This window comes from Patella vulgata, chromosome 2, assembly GCF_932274485.2.
Source record: "Patella vulgata chromosome 2, xgPatVulg1.2, whole genome shotgun sequence".
NCBI lineage: Eukaryota > Metazoa > Mollusca > Gastropoda > Patellidae > Patella > Patella vulgata.
The window spans coordinates 77,326,011-77,347,465 of NC_065880.2; the positions used below are offsets into that span (position 1 = coordinate 77,326,011).

At 37.0% G+C, this 21,455-nt stretch overlaps 1 protein-coding gene across 1 annotated transcript; it reads right to left on the reverse strand.

The window, feature by feature from the left end:
- Positions 1-14,389: 14,389 nt before the first annotated feature.
- Positions 14,390-20,857, reverse strand: LOC126811671 (meprin A subunit beta-like). The gene is made up of 7 exons (XM_050537486.1): positions 20,754-20,857; positions 19,110-19,285; positions 17,286-17,525; positions 16,754-16,774; positions 16,180-16,326; positions 14,949-15,196; positions 14,390-14,489 (listed from the first exon to the last, which is right to left on the reverse strand). The coding sequence occupies exons 1-7, from the start codon at positions 20,855-20,857 to the stop codon at positions 14,406-14,408; spliced, it is 1,020 nt and encodes a 339-aa protein (XP_050393443.1). The 3' UTR covers positions 14,390-14,405.
- Between the last annotated feature and the right edge of the window lie 598 nt (positions 20,858-21,455).

Sequence of the window (21,455 nt, forward strand, 5' to 3'; positions counted from 1 at the left end):
AAACCGTCAATTAGACGAACATGGTTCTAAAAGCGCATATTAATGCAATATGCATTTACATAAAGTGATTCATATTCGATTTTTAAAAAAACAATTATTCTCATTTCTGATCAATCATATTCGGTAAAATACCTGAACAGTCCAAATTGAATGGCAGTCATTGTTGTCTGCTAGTCTATTAAACACGGGTTTTTTTTTATTATGGATTTATCGTTTGTGAATCAGTCATTACTATATTTTATTACTTCTGCATTGTCATTTAAAATAAATTTTTCTTTTGTTCATTACAAATGTCGCCAGAAATCATTATGTCTTAAATATTGGATATTAAAATCACTTTGACATATTCATTGAATTGGACCAATATTTTAAATTCCGAATTTTATGGATAATATTGAGTTAGAGATGTTAGCCCCTTTAAGTACTCGGGGGTCACGGGGGCTAAGTGGGTAAGACGCTGGCTCGCTAGCCTGCATTGGCCGAGAAAGTTCATCCATATTTTTCGGCGTGGTTCCCCCTTGTCAGTGATGCAGGACGGAGGGCCTGACAAGTACAGTTGTGTAGTGGTTCGGATGGGACGAAAAACCGAGGTCCCGTGTACACATTGACATGCACGTAAAAGATCCCTTGACAGTTGGAAATTGATATAAGAGTAGGCCGTAGTGGCGCTGTCCGTCCAAAATTTCTCTCATAGCACACTGTATGGCGTATGCCTGTCTTCATTAGCCCAGTTCGGAGCAGAACAGTAGGACGTTAAACCTCATTTCATTTCATTTCATTTAAGTACTCGATCAACAGATAAAGCAAGCCTTAATGAAATTTGTACAAATGTAAACAAACTTTTATTTACTACCTAACGATCTAATGTTGAATAACGCCATTTTCAGTTTAATAACAAAACCCTAAAATCGATAGTTCTACGGACTCTGATCAATACAACACATTTTACTTTCATTTTTTTCTACTAGATTTACAGCAACAAGGACAACAATGTTACAACACATGTAACAAGGAGTAATGGGCCGAATGATTAAAACTGCCATGTCGCCAGAACATAAAATTAAGTGTAGAGATGATGAAAGACAAACACAATCGATTCACATAAAATGGAAATTACAAACTAATTCGACAAGCGAGTGACAGAAACCGTCGTGCTAGAAGTTATCACACATGCATTCTTAGTAACTAATAGAATTAATGTTGATCAGTGAGAGACGTATCTACTAGTTTTCTGGTCTAAGATAACTATCTACTTCGAGAATAGATCTCTGTCCTCAATGGCCGCCATAATTATCCAAACATTAGTATACTATTTTCTACTCGGCTCATATCTGCCATACACACAAAGACTAAACTATCCAAGTATACGTAGAGTTTTCGACTAAAATCGTCGATTTAGGAATTAAAATGTCGGTCAACTATCTTAGTGTCCAATTGTAGACAGAGCGTGTAAGTTTAGTATATTTTTTTTTCAAGCAAAATATGTCGAAAATAGATAATTGCATTCAATAGAATTGTGTCAACTAAATATCAGGGTTCGATCCCGTTGTCGATCAAGGCTTTAACCAAGAAAGTTACTCCGGAATTTCCGACCTATACTAGTTCCCCCAGGTCAGTGGTGCAAAAGACGGAGGGCCTTGCAAGGAAGTGTCCAGACGTTCGGTGTTACGCAAAAACAAGGAATACACGTTGGCGTGCAATTAAAGAAAAACTTGACCTGGCAAAATGTCCCTCATAGCACACTTCAGAAAAGTCGGGCGTTAAATCCCATTTCATTGCTATATAGATCAAACAGGCAACTGCCAGTACATATTGGGGGATCACGGTGGCTAAGTGGGTAAGACGCTGGCTCGCTAGCCTGGAGGTCGGGTGTTCGATCCCTGCATTGGCCGAGCAAGTTCATCCGGATTTTCCGGCGTGGTTCCCCGTTATCAGTGATGCAGGACGGAGGGCCTGACAATAACATCTGTATAGTTATTCGGATGGCACGAAAAACCGAGGTCCCGTGTACACATTGAAGTGCACATAAAAGATCTCTTGACAGTTGGAATTCGATTTAAGAGTAGGCTATAGTGCCGTTGTCCGGTCAAAATTTCCCTCATAGCACACTGTATGGCGTTTGCCCGTCTTCATTAGCCCAGTTCGGAGCAGAACAGTAGGACGTTAAACCCAATTTCATTTCAATTGTCAGTACATATTACACATGGGTCTATTTACAGGCGACGACAGAATATAATGAGATATTTGATATGATTCAAGCGAGTAATACACACGAAGTCGAATTTCTTCTAAGTTATTATATATTCAACCAAGATAGTGTTTCAGTGACATTTAGATGCACATGGCACACACTTATATATGGATTGTAGAAATTCTTTATTACTTGGGGATGTTTCGCCTGGTATATGAAATAAAATGAAATGAGAGAGAGAGAAAAATGGGGTTTAACGTCCACTCGACACAAACTAGGTCATTTCGGGACTAACATATGGTTTAATTTTATTTCAATAATTCGCTTGCGCGTAGGGGTCTTTGGCAGTGGGAAACTGGAGGACCCGGAGAAAACCCACGAGGTTGGACAGGCGACCCTACTCCTTGTCACGTACAACCGGGGATTCGAAACCACGCCAGTTGACTCAATGACAGGCCTTATGATACAGCACTCACGTGCTAACCATTCGGCCATCCATCCCCCCTAAAATGAAATGGGGTTCTGATCCGACGGGGCTATCGATGACGGGCATACGCCATAAAGTGTGCTATATCGAATCCCGACTGCCAAAGGATCTTTTACGTGCACGCCAATGTGTACATGGGACCCCGTCTTTTCGTCCCATCCGAACGACTACACAGCTGTCCTTGTCAGACCCTCCGTCCTGCACCACTGACGCCTGGTTAATGATTGACTCCAAGTAATACACATGGAGTTGATTTCCACTATACTTTAGTTAAACGCGATTGTCGGACATGGTTTCAGTGACATTTATTTAGTAATTGAACTATATATGCACACTTCTATGGATTGCAGTAAGTCTTTATTTATACTTGGGAAATGTTTCACCTAGTTTACATCACACGCAAAATAACGATTCGATTTCGCATAAAATTAACCCTGGGTGGTACAGGGTGACCCAAAAAACAGAACCCATAAATTTTGTATTAAATCATACAAAGGTCCGGCAAATTTAATGAAATTTGCTGGACTTAACATCAGGCTGTGTACGATCATTCGCCAAAGTTTCAGTTAACTTGGTGGCTTTGAATAAAAGTCATGTTCTTTCCAAAATATGCGTTGGGGGCAAACTTGCATACGTCGCGCAAAATTGTTAATTACTCGAACACATTCCTGTTTGGGGATTTCCCTGGTTATCCCAAGGATAATGTGTACCAGAACAACACACAGCAATCACGGCAAAAATCATGGAAATCCCCAAAGCAGAACAATTTTGTACAACTTTGTGCAAGTTTGCCTCCAATGCCTCGGAGGCCACTTGGAGTATATTTTGGAAAGAACATGACTTTTATGCAAAGCCACGGGAATGGCCGTACACAGACTGGTGTTTAAGTCCAGCAAATTTGTAGGATTTAATAAAAGTTTTATGGGTTCTGTTTTTTCGGGGAGTCACCCTATACGAATACCCGAGGTCCCATGTACACAATGGCGTGCACTTAAAAGAACCCTTGACAGTTCGAATTCGAAATAAGAGTGCCACTGTCCGGGCGAAATTCCCCTCACAGCATATTGTATTGCGTATTCCTTTCTTCACTATAGCCGAGTCGGTGCAGAACAGTATTAAAAAGTTCCAGAACGACTAATGTACCTACCTTTTAAGTCGTCAATGTTTAATATGCCATCATTGTTGACATCTAGACTGTTGAAAGCTTCCTCAATAACCTCTAATCGGCAGTCGGGAATATCCGGTCGTAATTTATCCATGAACTCGCAAAAATCTATACCACCGCTATTGTCCTTGTCCAAAACTCTAAATAACCGGAACAGATAAGCATTCGATAATCGCATTCCAAATATATCGATTCCATCTTTAAATTCGTCAAATGTAATCCTCTTGGAATAATCATTATCGAGATGGCGGAACATTATCCCCAAACCCTTGATGCCACCACATCCACGAGCAAGACATTCATTTCTTAGTATCTGTATAAGTCCTTGGTTGATACCGTTATCATCCATGATGTATTTGACTCGAAGATATTGTTACCTACGGGAGTCTAGTTCTATTCTGTTCCAGTTATATCAACTAAACGTTCCCTGGAGAAAAGACAAGCGATGAGAACAAGTAACAAATAATTATTATTTATGACTAAGCGCGAACAGCATGGCAGTTGTTATACTGTTGTTACATTGACTGTAGACTTGGTTTCTGAAATACAACACAGCACAATGACTATAGATACGGATCTCAACATAACAATTGGCACTGACATCATTAAAAAACAGCTCCTAGAACATCTAAATTGATAATGTATTCTAGAAGTGCTATTCCATGCAAACTCAGACATACAGTTTCCATTGTGTATATCAGATTTTTTACAGGTATAACTGAACAATATAAAATGTAAATAATTAAAATCAATATCAGTTTTCGTTCAAGAATTAAAGGGCGAACGAGTTCAATATTAATTTTTGTTGATGTAAATTTGAAATTTTGAAACTCGAAATAAGAGTAGACCATGGAGCCGTTATCCGGGTAATTTTCTTCATTAACCCAGCTTCTACAAAAACGTAGGCAGTTATACCAATTTCATTTCATATATTGAAGTACCAGGGTTACATGCACACCTTTAAGATCGCTGAGTACACGGTGTAGCTTGAAATGAAATGAAATGAAATGGGGTTTAACGTTCTACTGTTCTGCTCACAAACTAGGCTAATGAAGACGGACATACGCCATACAGTGTGCTATGAGGGAAATTTTGCCCGGGCAGCGGCGCAACAGCCTACTGTTATAGCGAATTCCAACTGCCAATATGTATACGGGACCTCGGTTTTTCGTCTCATCCGAACGACTAGACAGCTGTCCTTGTCAGGCCCCCAGTCCTGCATCACTGACAAAGGGAAACCACGCCAGAAAATCTGGATGAACTTTCTCGGCCAATGCAGGGATCGAACACCCGACCTCCAGACTAGCGAGACAGCGTGATCCCCCGGAGTAGCTTGAAGTACAGAGCTTCTTAAATCTTCCCTCTTCTTATTTTGAATTGATATTTACTTGTAAAGATATCGAAAAGGAAAATTCGCAATCTAAGTATAAGTGTTATGTTCCTTTATTTATACTATTAATTATACTTGATCTCCTTTGTCGCTAACAACTTCGTGTGACGCACCGCGGGGGATTCGGTGAGTATGATACTGTTTCTTATCGCATTTTGAGGGGCATTTTTGAAACAAAAACGGTACGATTTCACCTAAAGAACGGCATATTTTCAAATTTAGATACAAATTATTGTGATATCAATTGAAATAAGGGTGGATTTGGGTAGATTTGGGTGTTATTGGGTTAATCGTGCTACCGATTACATTGACACATTTATCAAAAAGGTTTACCGTGGCTTTAATATGACATAAACAGTTTACCATGGCTTTAATATAATATAGCTCCTAGATAAAATAACACATTTTTTGTAAATTATAAACATGTTTTATTCATGTAAATCAATAGACGCCTTAACCCTTTGCGATTCAGAACAAAGCAGATTACTACAATGGTTGATAGTTTGTTCGCATCCCAGCGGATGCATAATATTTTATAAATCAATAAAATTTTAATACAGCATGTTACAACACATCAAAATGACAACTACGACCACGAAAAGGGAGATAGCGAAATGGTGTTTAACGTCCAGTCGACACAAACTAGGTCATTTCGGAACCAACATATGGTTCAATTTTATTTCAGTAATTCGCTTGCGTGTAGAGGTCGTTAGCAGTTGAATAAACCGGATAACCCGTAGAAAAACCTCCAGGTTGGACAGGCGATCCTGATCATTGTCACGTACAAACGGCTAATCGAAACACGCCACTTGACTCAATCACAGACTTTATGATCTAAAGTACTGGGATGGAAAGGAATGGAATAGGGTTAACGTCCTGTCGACACCTAAGAGTACCATAGCCAAAATCGCAATTTTTAAGGCCCGTTTTCCATGTACGCGTTTCCCCGCGCGTTTTCGCCGGCGCAAAGGTTTGTCTAATGAAAATGTAATGCGAAAGATGTGGCCTTTAAATAATAAGGCCAAAACTTGCACGGGACAAGAAGTAGGATTACCTGCCTAACTTCATGGATTTTTACCGGATTCCCTGGTTTCACCCCTTTGCTTGGCCAATAGGCGGAAGCGAATTATTGAAATAATTATAAATTAGTGGTGATTGGTCGTTAAACAACAATTACCTTTCTTTTCACGCCAAAGTAATTTCACACTTACACAGACAAAATGAAAATATATATACTCTGCAACAGGTCATAAATTATTTTTCTATGTACAGCGAAATAAACCAGACTCTTTTTTATACGGAAATAGTTTCTGAAACGAAGCTAAAACGTGTTTACTAAAGATCCATACATGAAATTGTTTCGCTTACTTCGTAAAATATGTGATGAACAAAGACAAAGGAATTTGTCAGATAAAAACGCAAGTTTCATTCCGAGTGCGACGATACTCCTTGAAATAGCAACGTTGTTTTTGACTAACTAACTTGTGTGTCTTATATTTAAAGATGCATTATGTAAGAGCTAAATCTGCCTATTCAATGTCTTTTTTCTAGCTTCAAAAATGATATATAAATTATTATTTAGACATTCATTAACATAATTAGCCCTCTAGTCAATCGGATGGCTGTAATTTTAAATGGAATAAAACCCTCTCGGCATTTAATAATTTATCGATAAAATAGATTTTGTTTATCGTAGCAGTGGTATTTGACAATCGGATTATATTGTCTAACTTCAAACACTCATAAATTCACGCAGAATAAATTAATTTGACTGAAATGTTCAATATATTCATTTTTCATTATATATTTTTGAACCATTATAGCACGAACGTCCAGACTTAATCTAATTCTTACATAATGCACCTTTAACTGCCACTGTAATGTTTTATCAATCTGGGTATGAAAACCTCAGTTAAATATTTGACATTTGACACATTGACACCAAAATAAACAAATATTAATAAACAAAATGGAATTAGTCTAAACATTGTTAAGTCATTTCATAACAGACGTCACTTACTTTAAGACCAACGTGTAGCTGCAGCTCATGCAATACCGGAAGTAACATCTCTCTGAATTTAAACGTTTAAACAATTTGGATGTTTGACAGAGAACATTCGCATTAAATCATTTAAAAGCATGCTGAAGATTTGTAGATAGTGATCCCAAGACACTCAAGTGTTATTTTAATTACAGTCATCCACCAGAAAATGAATTTTCTAACGTGAAGAACTATTACAACTTTAAGGAATGTTTACAAGAAAGCGTTAATTACGCTTCTTAATTAATTATTTTATGGCTACCGGAAATAAGAAAAACAAAGTTGATTATAATATTCATATTCTGGAGTTATGCCACCTTAATTACTGATGTGAGTTGCTTATTATAATAACTAACGAGTTCGTCAGTTGAAATATTTGATGATATTAACAGAATACACATTAAACCAATTATATCGACATCATCACTAATTGCTTACATTTAAGAATATGTTAACACGTGTTAAAGTGGGGAGGGAGGGGGAAATGGGTTTAACGTCCACTTGATATAACTAGGTCGTTTCGGGACTAATACATGGTTCGTTTTTATTTCTATAATTCGCATGCGCGTGGGTGTATTAGGAACGCCTACTATTTCCCATTTAAAGGGTGGTTTAACGAGTGTGTGTGAAATCACAGGGTCTGTCATTGAATCAAATGGCGTGGTTTCGATTCCACGCTTGAATGTGACAAGGATTAGGATCGCCTGTCCAACCTCGTGGGTTTTCTCCGGATCCCCCAGTTTCCTTCCACTACTAAAGACCCCTGCACACTAGCGAATAATTAAAATAAAATTAAACCATATTATATTAGTCCCGAAATGACCTAGTTTGTGTCGAGTGAACGTTAAACACCCATTTCTCTTATAATATATTGGATGGGATATGTATTTGAAATTTAAGATCGCCAAATGTCGAATTGAGATTTGTAATCTGAGTTACCGAGAGACATAGTTCCCTTACTATGACCTTCGGAGCTTGTTTCTGAATAAAATATCGTTTAAAATGTAACCACACAATTCATCAAGAAACGGCGATGACCTTGTGGCAATCAGTTTGTCTTATGAATATGCATTACACTACAATCTCATATAAAACACTTCGTCTTCAAAGGAATTACCAGAGACCTGAAAATTGACTGTATAGCTATCGTTAGACAACAAACCTCATCTCTCAACCCTTCGTGTTTCGAGACAAGAGATGGTGCCATATAGTTCCACGTAGCAAAGCCCAACGCAAATCACATCGGGCCTCAGTAAGCAAAATTGACAATATTTTTCATAAAAACAACGATTGATTATTGTTATTTATAACATTTCTGCGACATCCAACTACAATTAAGCATACAATCCTATCTGAAACGGGTATAAAACATCATATTTAAAATCGAGGCGTTAAGCCGTTACTAGGAACGCCATTTTTAAACGGGAGACAGTGTATGTCCGATAAAAACAACGCTTCGTTAATTTAAACGCGAATATTTGGAGTTAAGCGATTGTTGTGTCACTACATAGGCCCCTGTAAGTTTAATTAGTCATAATAGTATAAAATTGTCTTATTTTTAAGATGTTACATGCATTAATAAAGAAACTAATTTTGCCACTTGGAACAAAAGGCACCCAATCGTAGCTAAAAACAAGCACATCAGTATATCTCAACGTTTTTAGCTACGTTTTCGTAGCTAAGCTATCGTGTTCTCTTTGCAATCAGTTACAACTGATTTCTCATTTTTGCGTCACGTCCGGAATCTTAGAATCGTGGTTGCGGATCAACCATAGCAAAGCTCTATAGGTTAAGATTATGTCTTGCATATGTAACAGATTCTATCACATAATAATATAAAATCTGTGGAAGCCAAAATCGCCGACCCTAAACTTTTTTTTCTCATTGCCCGGGCACTCTGTATTATTGACAAGAACCTTACTTATTAATTAAGCCAGAATTGCAAGGTACTTGATAATACTAAACCCACCAACCCCCCCCCCCCCAAAAAAAAACCCCCCAGATTTACCGACCTGATTGTTGCACAGGCACTTGAAGGGATTAAAATAAAACTTCTTACTACTGCTTGACTATATATTACAGTATTAACAAAGTGTATCACCCGCCATATTGTTTTGACTCCTTGGCGACATTTTGTCTGTTATCATCTGACATAGACATAACAAACAAAAGAATGGACTGGAAGTCTATACCATTGTATGGTATCAGTATTCAGAAATAAAAAAGATGTTATTCATTCTTTAAGAAATAATATGAGTTGCAATCTAATAAGGGTGGGGAGGGCAAAATTATATTTTTCCCCAAAAATATTATATATTATTTTTTTTTATCACTTAACCTGTCTGCCCGAGAAATCTGCCCCCCCCCCTCCCGCCCCGCTCAAACGCCTATGCAAGGAACAGAAATAGAATTGTTCAATTATAGATATCTCCTTTATATATGTTAAAGCCATTTTATTTTTGATCAATTAAATTATCCTAAGTATGTTACATACCAATGAGAGTATTCAGCTGTCATTCTGAGATTCATAATTCATTTTTAGTAACACGCTTTGACAATCAAAAATAAGTGCTTCCCCAACGCAACGTCATTGACCTCATTTCGTGTAACTTCAGGTCCGACGAAGTTTCTAATCGCCAAGTGATCGCGTTTAAAGTTTGATTTGTAATTAATAACGCTGTAAAATGACAAATTTAATTTATTTACATCAGAAGTTGTAATTATCAAATAAAGTCTCGCTGGTAATAAAAACGACGGTCAGTGTTAGAACTAGTGAGTATTGTGAGATGATAGAAGATGAAATGTCGTCAACGAGTCAAAACAATGTGGCGAGTGATACACTTTGTTAATACTGTAATATATAGTCAAGCAGTAGTAAAATGTTTTATTTTAATCCCTTCAAGTGCCTGGGGATTGTTGGGGGCTAAGTAACCATAAACAAAGATTTTATTCTTGGCTTAATAAGCTATATTTACTGATGCATCTGATATGTTTGATTTAGTTATTTATAATCAATACCTAATCATTGATTTTAACTGTTAATCAGTCTGTGTTGTACTGTGTTATGTGCAATAATTAACTCGAACAGTAGCTTATACATTATTATGGTTCATACTGCAATATTAATTAAATTGCCTTGAAGGTGAAACAGTTCAAGAATATTATGTATCTGGGACCTAAGATAAAACCCAAATTTTAGTAAGTTGATTGGATAATATTACATTGATTTTAGTGCTTAGCCAATCAAAATTGAAGTATCTACCAACATTTGGATTTTATCGTTAGTTAAGATTTCGAGAAACAGGGCCCAGATTGTTATGTCTGCGCCTTTTGCCGTTGTTTGTCCCGGTATCCACAATAGTCAAGTACAGATCACGTGTATTTATCCTAAACTGCCCCCCCCCCAACACACACACACACACACACACACACACACACACACACTCCTCCTTGATCCGTCTTTATTTTTAAAAAGTTCTGGTCCGTGAATCTTAGTAAATTGGTAAACAAACCAACGTCAACTCAACCCTTTTCACGACATTTCAACAAGTTTATACACCGTAGCAATTCGCCTACCATTATTGGAGATAAACATTACGTCATCGCGACTGGAATGATGTCATATCATAAGAAACCAAGCAGCACGGCACCGCGACCATTTTGGAATAACGATGCGCAATTGTCCAAGGAACAACCATGCCAAGGTTTATTGTCGATCGTACTTGAAATTGCGGAGCCTTAGGCTTTTGTTCCGAAGAACGTCTTACCTAAGAGAGAGAAATGGATTTTAACATCCACTCGATACACACTAGATCATTTCGGGACTAACATATGGTTTAATTTCATTTCAGCAATTCAATTGCGCGTAGGGGTCTTTAGCAGTGGGGGGAAACCGGGGGAGCCGGAGAAAACCCACGAGGTTGAACAGGCGACCCTATTCCTTGTCACGTACAACCGGGGATTCGAAACCACAGGCCTTATGATACAGCGCGCACGTGCTAACCATTCGGCCATCCAACTCTCCGTCTTAACAACAGGTTCCGTCGGGTTCCTAGTCCATATATAATACAACATATGTGCCAATATAGTGGAGTAAAAATCATCATAAAGAAATACATTTAAATATATTTTTAATCACTAACCGTAATGGAACCAATCTTAGTCTGTGTAATAATTCAGCAGGAAATGATTACATTCAAACGTTGTCATTGTTTTGATTTCAAACATAAAATCACGTGTGTAGTTTGATTGATGTTATGATGTTTTAAATCAATAACATCTCGTGACTGATGCATTTCTCTTGAAAATCGCGGTGTTTTTTCTAGAGTTGATTGATATTTAATGTAGTTAGCTCTTAGAAACCATAAAATACGAAAATTGGTCTAAAAGCACATACTAATGCAATATGAATGCATATAACGTGATTCACCTGCAAGTTTCTAATCAATATTAGTTCCGGTGAAATACGTGAACAGTCAGTAGTTTACGCCTGCTTAGTCCATTCTAAACATTTGTATATAATTATTATTTTGTTGTTTGTGAATACCATTACTAATTACTTCCATGTTGGTTTGTAGGATATTTTTTGTTTTGTTCATTACAAATGGCACCGTGTCTTAAATATTGGTTATCGAGGATCCAGTATTTTCGCGGTAAGAAAACAACACCAATACTGATTGAAATGCACTGATATTGAATTTGTGTTTATGATATCGAATTTATTGATAATATTGAGCTGGAGACTTAGGTCCTTTAATGTAACCCGTCTCCATTAGCCCAGTTCGGAGCAGAACAGTAGGACGTTAAACCCCATTTCATTTCATTTCCTTTAATGTAATCACGGGACACTTGCTGTAATAAGGGTATCGAAAAAAAGAAGGACATGGGCTCCAATATGTCTTAATAATAAAATAATTTCTGTTTCACAACGTGATTATTTCATTTCTTTTTGTCTTTCATTTCATTTGGCAATACAATCTGCACCGTAACATCATGGTTTTGTCCCTAGATAATTTTGATTGCGATCTGCGTTGTAAAACATAATTGGATCGTAAATGACTCGATACGACAAATAGTAATTTACCTCAAATAATTCCAGCATTCTAATCTGGAGGCTGTTTTCATAAATGACTTTTAGAAACCTGAATTTATTAATGGTTGATTACATGCACAATTATTTGCCACCAACCGAATAATGCAATTTCCGGCTGCGACAGGAAGCGTTTGATATCTCAACGGCGTTCTTCAATATAGAGTATATCCTATTACTAGCAGTATGAGCATTATTGTGAACATATTTAAAAGCCTACCGCTTTAAAATGTATCTTTAACACGAAAACACAGTGAATTGTAGAATATTATAGTACAAACTATAAATAAGGCCTTACAGGACGAAATGAGGTTTAACGCCCGACTTTTCTGCTTCGACTTGGCTATAGAAAAGTGGTCTTAATACGAACCATAAACAAATCTTAAAGAACATCCTTTTGTGTTGCCCGGGCACCATTTCCCTCATAGCACACTGTATGGCGTGTTTCCGTCTTTATTAGCCCAGTTGGAGCAGAACAGTAGGACGTTAAACTCGGTTTCATTTTATTTTATTTGTACATTGTAATTTCCATGCGTAAACTAGGTTTCAACCAATAGTCTACCAGGTTCATTGTATTATCTGCACACAAAAACTGGCGCGACAATTACGCCGTAGCACTATAATTTAAAGGTATGGTATGTAAGATTTACGTACAGAGCTGTCCATTTTTGCTATAATAACTCAAAAGTAGATAATAAAAGATGAAAATATTGAAAATTTCATTCAAATTACTTCATTCTGAGCCAAGTTATCACTGTTTGTAGTTTTGACAAAACGTGTGCATTGTGGTAAGCAGGTCACTGGTATATTCGAGACTTAGCCTCGCTTTCTCATTTTTAAATTAAATTTTAGAATGGCGAATCGTTCTAATCTAGTTAAAATCTCGAGTATCCGATGCCATCGAGAGTTGATAATGGTCTTATTTTGTTAATAAATATCTAATTAATAGTTTATATAACATTTCAGGCCTAAAGACAGACCTGCAATAGGCAGATTTAGCTCTTGTATAATGTATGTTTAAACTTGTATGATATGCGGTGCAGTTATGAGACATTAGGTGTGTAATTAATGAAATGTACTATAAGTTTGACAAGCAAACTACGTACTTTAACATTTTTAAAAGGTTTTACTTGAGTTATTACCTGGGATGGTCTTGGGTGGATTTTCCTGTGTTGTCTTTAACTTGTAATTGTGAAAACACCGTAACCAATATCAATTCAGAATGCCCAAGCTTGATTTACCTAATTTCAAACAGCTATTGTCTAGTACTTGGCCCTGTTTCTCGAAATCTTAACTAAAGATAAAATCCAAATTTTAGTAGATACTTTAATTTTGATTGGCTAAGCACTAAAATCAATCTAATATTATCCAATCAAATTACTAAAATTTGGATTTTATCTTAGTTAAAATTTCGTGAAACAGGCCCCTGATTAATATTAAGTTTAAAACCCATTACCAGTTTGAACTGTTTGACAGTTTAATTGTGTTTACTTTTTAATGATATTAATGTAGCCCCCTCCCCACCCGCCACCACCACCATTAGTTGAATAGAATGCCCTTTATAAATATCAATGAGTTGTGTTGCTTTAATCACAGTCATTTGGAACATGATCAGGGATATCCCGTAGTGTCGCCAATGTAAACAAAACGGAAGACCGTCAACAACACAAAAATATGAGAAGCGACTGGAGATCTTATCTTTAAGAGCTTATTCAACATCTCATTTAGTAGAAATGTGAGTCAATTTACATGGTCTTACAATGTAATTAAAGTCTGAACACTTTACTTTGAGACTAGCTTAGTGTCATTTAGTTACATGTACTTCTTAACAATTTTAAAAAATGTTTTTGGATTTAATTTACCGAAGACAAAAAGTTAGTTAACTAGGCCGGTATCATCTATATCAGTGATAATGGCGGCTAAGTGATCATTTACTACTGATCAGCATGATCCAGGATAATAAAGACTGGAATAAATTAAAAACAACGGAAGGAAAAATTAGGGAATTTTTTTACATAAATTAATACTACAGATTGATACAATTAGCATTTTCCTTGGTGAAAGACTATGTCATCGATGGCTATATCGCTGGTATATGATGTACCAACATGACCTTCCAATTCAATCTGAAATAAAACGGATTTGGAATCAGTTTCTAGTAAACATTAGCGAATCTCAAACATTTACAATTTTTAAGTCACAGCCAAACTCGAATTTTTGCTAAAATATTGGCGTTATCGTTCTTCGCCAGAATAGTCTAAGCATTCTTCGTTTGTGCTCTAACGAATTACTGGCTAAAATATAAGCTCGAGAAATTTTTCCCTTGAATATTCCCACAAGATCTTTTTAATATGCACAGAGCGTTCTTCTCTGTAATATGCCCAAAGCGTTTTTCTCTCGAATGTGACCAAAGCACTTTTCTCTCAAATATCACCAGTAGTTCTTTTCTGGAATATTCCGAAAAGTCCACTGCGATATGCCAACAAAGCGTTCTTCATTGGAATATACCCAGAACGTTCTAGTCCAGAATGTGCTCAAGGTATTCTTAATTAAATATATCAATACGTGAGTATTATAATACAAACCCTGAATGAACCAGAGGGAACATTAATATTAACTCTATATCTCGACCATCTTTGTCCCTGATCGCCACTGATTTCATGTACCAGCTGCCTTGTATTGCCAGTTCTAGCAAAAACCTTCAAATATCCCATGGCATGACCATACATATCAAAATAGAAGTCCAAACAGTATTGACCGGCACCGTATTCGGGAGAGGTTATGAAAGCTGATTGTTGGGGATGTCCGGAAGCTTCTACATACAAATAGTGTCCTGAAAGTATAAAAAAACGTGTTTTTGTTTATTTTACTCTTTCACTTTAATCATCGTATTTAAAGCACAATGGGTGGGTATTACTGTCCAAACAGTATTGACTGGCAGCGTATTGGGGACGGTTAAGAAAGCTGGTTGTTGGCGATGTCCAGTATAGTCGGGAGCCGCGGTCTCGGTGAGTAATGCGTTGGCTCGCTAACCTGGACGTCCTGTGATCGACCCCTGTGTTGACCGAGAAAATTCATCGGGATTTTCCGGCGTGCTTCACCAGTGTCGGTGGTGCAGTAGGATGGGGCGAAAGCCTTAGGCCCAGTTTACTCATTGGCGTGCACGTAAAAAGAACCCTTGACTGTTAGACTAGGCCGTAGTGTCTGGCGTACTTTATGGCGTATGCCCGTCTTCATTGGACCAATCTTTTGAGAACATAAAACGTTGACTCCATTTCATTTCATTTTACAATATAGTATCATTTGTATTTAAAGCAACACTGAAGGGTTTTACTACCACAAGTCGCTAAAAATATTGCTTTTGGTTGGTTTGGCACTATTATGCCATTCAGACAATATAATTGCTAGATGCTAACAAAAATATGGCATTTTCTCACAGGCTTACACATTTAGAACTATTTGGGGGGGGGGGGGGGGAATTGGTCACCCGGATTTCGTCAAGTACTTGTATGTTAATTATTATGGATAGCTTAGTCCACTTTTTCTTATTTATCCCAGTGGTTCAGAACTGTAGGACCTTAAACGCACACCATGTCCTTCGAAGCATAGCTTCGGCCACACCAGTTTGAATTTTTATTCTTCGGGGTGTTGATAAATAAGTAAACACATGAATTATGTGACAGATGGTTTGTTCAAAATGTCAAAACTTAAATACGTTAATTTTAAACAATAAGAAGAAATACTTGTTCCGAAGAACAGAAAATCAAACTAGTGTGGGCTTATAGAAATTCAATACAAATGTAGCTGTATTATTACCGTTAGGTGATCCGGAGTGATCAGTATCCGGTCCAGTATTTATACTCGGTGTTTTTCCTTCTCTAACAGCCCAGGTCAATGTTCCGGGTTCGTTTGTCCAGCCGCACATACCCTTGTCAAATGTACAGGCGCCGTTGGTGGGAACAACTAAAATTGTATATTTATTTATTTATTCATTTTCATTTATTTTTGTATTTATTTTGTTTAATTTAAATCCAGTTACACCATTTCGATACATTTTATAATTAGGCAATTGTAATAACACTTGCACCTTGATCCATTAGATAGGGATTGTTTGAGCTAAACGAAACCACTGTTGTATACTACTGCTCTTTGACGCCCATTCAAACCATTGCTCGTGTTGGTATGACATTTCTGGCACCGACAAGAAGAGACAATGTAATTCACTCGAACATAGTTCGCTACAAAAAAAATCTACTCAACTCAAGACCGCTAAACCTAACTAAATGTAACCCTAACCCCACAAAGATCATTGGAAAGAAATGTCATCCGTTAGAATTACAAATGGCTTCGGATTTCATTAGTGAAATATAATTTGATTTTAAGTACTCACATGGCGCTTGTGTTACAACACCTGAAGTAAAATATTAAAATACGTGCATATTAGTTTATAATGATTATTTGTTCTTTAGGGAGTTAGAAAGTCTATTTAAATCTAAATTATGGCTATGGTGTTTTCATAATTAACTACAGAAGAATGACAATTGCTTGAATATTGTAGAGAAATATCGGTCAAAAAATGGGACAATTCCATTCAATATTTATAAAGATATCTTGAATTGAAATACCATCGATCCGTGGTGCTCCCGATATAATAAACCCGTCGCCATTTTGTTGTCCGTCATTAATTATTGACCAGTTTTAAATCAGATTGAATCCATGTCTGGAGATTATCTAGCGTTGGTATTTTGATTTTGTTTTCTCAATTGGATATAAAATAATGAATCTTGATGCATATCAGCGTGGATTAAGCCATGATGAATTTCATATTTTAACGGAAAATGCTAATGACGCAACATTACTTAAATGACATAAGACAAACTAGTAGTTAAACAACAGATTAGAAATAATAAGACATTATATACCTCCAGTAGAAGTTGGTCTTGGTATGCATCCATATAAAATCTGCATTTCCTGGATATCAATAGGACTAAGATGTGTACGTTGACCAATGACAGCTCCTCTCTGTTTAGGAATGATGGTAGGCTTTTGTCGATTATTGGCAAAAGCATAGGCACTGTAGTGCATCACAGACTCGTAGTCGTAGGGTTCACCCAATTCATCAATTGTTCCCAGGCTGTATTTAACAAAATTGTGTTCACGTCCTGAAACAATTAATTGAAACGATTTGTTACACTTTTAATTGTTTTAAAGGGACAATACTTGTATTCTAGACAGTCTAATTGTTGAATATGCATATTAATTTAGACAAACTATCAGAGCAAGTCCCGGTATTGGCAATATATTTGAACAATGTCAAATGTTTATCTTTGTATAACGCCACTTTTTGTAGCTAACCAATTTAGCATAACAGTAGGACGTTAAACCCATTTCATTTCATTTTCCAACAATTTAAGAATAAATGATTTCAAACTTTGTATTTGAGAAACGTATTTTGTAGATGACCATAATAATACTGGGCGTGGTCGGTTTTAATAAATTAATAACACCATTGATACTTTAAACAAGGCATTTACCCCAAACCAAACATGGCGACATGATCGACAAAAGGCCCAGCAACCTTTAATGATGCATAAATATACCTACCCAGGGCACTGTGCTAATTGACACGTATACTATACTACCCTATACTATATTATAAATATTTGTTATTGTGTTACAAGTGGGTATTCGCATTCACCTCTGATTTGGTAGCACAACGAAACGGGCAGCTTCTTCTATTAGTGTCTAGCGCCCGCTTCCACCGATGGTGATATCGCAGACGAGATGTCATATTTTATACCCTTCAAACAAAGTAGGGGATATTGAAATGCAAATACCTATGCAGGTTGTGAAATGATAAAATAGTCATGGACACTTAACATGCTTTGAGAGTATGTTCACAGATGAAGAACTTATCACCCCAACAGCAGCAATGAGCTGCATGTGCGGCACGCAATAGCGCCACACACGTCGGAGGGGTTCATTGTCAAATTTGACACTTTAAGGAAGGGTTGATGAAAACTGCCGCTTGCTGGGTTATCCTATCCTATCGGTTCTTCCACAAGATTTACTCTTTAGCGTATCTTTGCTTTAGTGTGTTACGTTTACTTTAATCAGGAGACATGTTCGTCGACGTCAAAGAATTGGCCGTGGCAATGCAAGAGGAGCCGGTCAGTTTGCCCCAAATCGTGATTGAACGGTTGATAAGGAGTATGCCACGACGAATTGCTGAATGTCTGTAAATTGGTGGAGCAATTTCTCATTATTTAGACAAAAATCAAAAACGTCCATTTTCACTTTTGAGAGTGTATCTCTTTGCGAGTGAAATGGGGCCGTCAGATAAGCCGCCCATATGAACTGTTTATGTTAATGTGTAGCCAATTGGCCTGTTATTAACATACACTGGTTACCTCTAATAAAAACAACAGTGCATTTCCGCAGTTTTGTATTGTTTCTGAATATCCCCTACTTTTTTTTGAAGAGTATATTATGCTTAGCGCATCAAATAAAACCTCGTTTGCAATAAAAACGACAGGAAGTGTTAAAACTAGTGAGATGATAGCAGACGAAATATCTTTAACTGGTCAAAACAATATGGCGGGTGATACACTTTGTGTTATTAGTAATACTAGTCAAGCAGTAGCAAGCATTTTTATTTTAATCCCTTCAAGTGCATCTACCCAGCGCTTTTCAGCCATGTCAAATTTAGTGTTTCTCACTATATGCAAACAAAATATTCAACTTACCTGATTGAATATTAGAAAAATCAATAGTAACATAATTGTCACGGTCGTGTCGACTCTGTTCATGCCAGGTTCCAAGTGCGTGGTTAATCTCGTGCATGATGGTACCAATTCTAAGACAACCTCTTCCCAATGTTACAGATGATGACCCGTAACCCATACCAACTGGTGTATGACATCTTCAAATATAATATCATATCATAGGTTGATCTTAAGCACAATGAGATTATGGTTACAGTAGGGTTAGGGGTGGGTTACAGTGGGTTAGGATAAGTGTAGGATAGGGTTAGTTTAATAATTTAGGAGAGGGTTTAAATATGGATTTGGGTTAGAGTAATCCTATATGATATTTTATCTATACTAATATTTGTGACTGTCGTTTGTATGTTTGTCTCTCTGTTCAGTGTTGGTGGCTAAACTAGGGCTGTCCCGAGGCTAAAATTTGGTGTATATGAGTAGCTCAGCCCGAGAAGTAAACACAGGCCTGGTAGCGATGGTCTACCACTTCCGGTTTTGGAATTATACTACTTCCGGTCCATGGCTATACCCGTGCTACGCCGGGTCAACCACTAGTATATACAGTAGTTTTATTCAGAATATTATATTTGAATCGGTTTTGTGAACAGGCTTAGCCTATGTACCCCCTCCCCCCGTCCCCCGCTACCTGTCATAATTGTGTATCTAATAGGTAATCGTTATTGGTAAACAATGAATAACGCTGTAAATAATATAATAAATAAATGTTATCTCGTTCAGACAGTTAGCTTATGTTCGGCTGACTACCAGAAACACTAATATTCGTTTCAATTAATTAGTCTAATTTTTGCTTTTTGAATAATTTATTCCACTCAGTCATTTTGAACAAGTGGGAATATAAGATACACAAAAAAAGAACTCACGCAGAGAGGAAACATGGATAACTAAATTAAATCATTTTGCCATATGGTCTCAAGTCATTGATTATAATAACCGTGATACAAATACTTTGATTACAAGACATTTTCGTGGACCACCATCGTGATGAAGAATAATGGAATGAAATGGGGTTTAACGTCCTACTGTTCTGCTCCTAACCTGGGCTAATGAAGACGGGCATACGCCATACAGTGTGCTATGAGGGAAATCTTGCCCGGGAAGCGGCGCTACGGCCTACTCTTATATCGAATTCCAACTGCCAAGGGATCTTTTACGTGCACGCCAATGTGTACACGGGACCTCGGTTTTTCATCCTGCATCACTGGCAAGGGGAAACCAAGACGGAAAATCTTAATGAACTTTCTCGGCCAATGCAGGGATCAAACACCCGACCTCCAGGCTAGCGAGCCAGCGTCTTACCCACTTAGCCACGTGATCCCCTGATGAAGAATACGTGAGATGACGAGAAAATGAAACTTGCTTTATTCACACCCCTTCATGGATCATTTTTCTCCTCGAATTTAGGCCATTATATTTTTCAGTGGATGCGAAGATGAATTTTATTTATTTGAAAAAAAAACTATGTCATTTTCGTTTTTGTCAGTCGTGGGTGTTGGTCCCCTGACCCCTAATATTTTGTAACAATAATACAAGTAGTTTTCGCAATATATCATATCAGATAATCAAAGACAAAATGTCCGATAAATAAATAGTAAAATTAAGTGTATTTACCCGGAACCGGAAACAAACTGTATATATTGACGTTGAGAGGTGCGGGGTGTAAATGTTATACAAGCTTTCCCATTAACACGTGTTTTCTCTTCTATAGTCTTCATAGCATTCCTGATAGACGCTTGATCAGAAGAAGCTAAGTTTAATTAAAATTACAGAAAGTCAGATTTTAATTCATAAGGGTTGTGGTTCTATAGCAAATAATATAATAAAAGAACACTTGAAAAGGATAAATAGATAATAAAAAAATACTGTATTGAACATTAAAATTTCATTAATTTTTTTAAAATCTGAGTGAAATTATGACAGTTTGGGGGATGTAGCGTAGATCGTTCATTATCGGTACTGACAACCGAGGCAAAGTCTTGAGTATCCATTTTATCGTTAAATTTTTAAATCTTGTGTTTGTTCAAATCCATTGAAATCTTGGCCACCCGATGATCTCGAGAGAGATTATGGGTTTGCCTTGTGAATAAATGTCTAAATAAATATAACATTTTAAGCCAAATGAAACACCTGCAATAAGCAGATTTAGCTCTTACACAATGCATCTTTAATTATTTGCCAAGACGTGTTATAAGAAATAAAACTAAGAACGGGTGACTTACAATAACCAGATGAAATAAGATAAGGTAAAACACCATTAGGCCATAATCTTCTCTTATCTGTTATAGAGTTTCTATCCTGCAAAAATCACCAAAT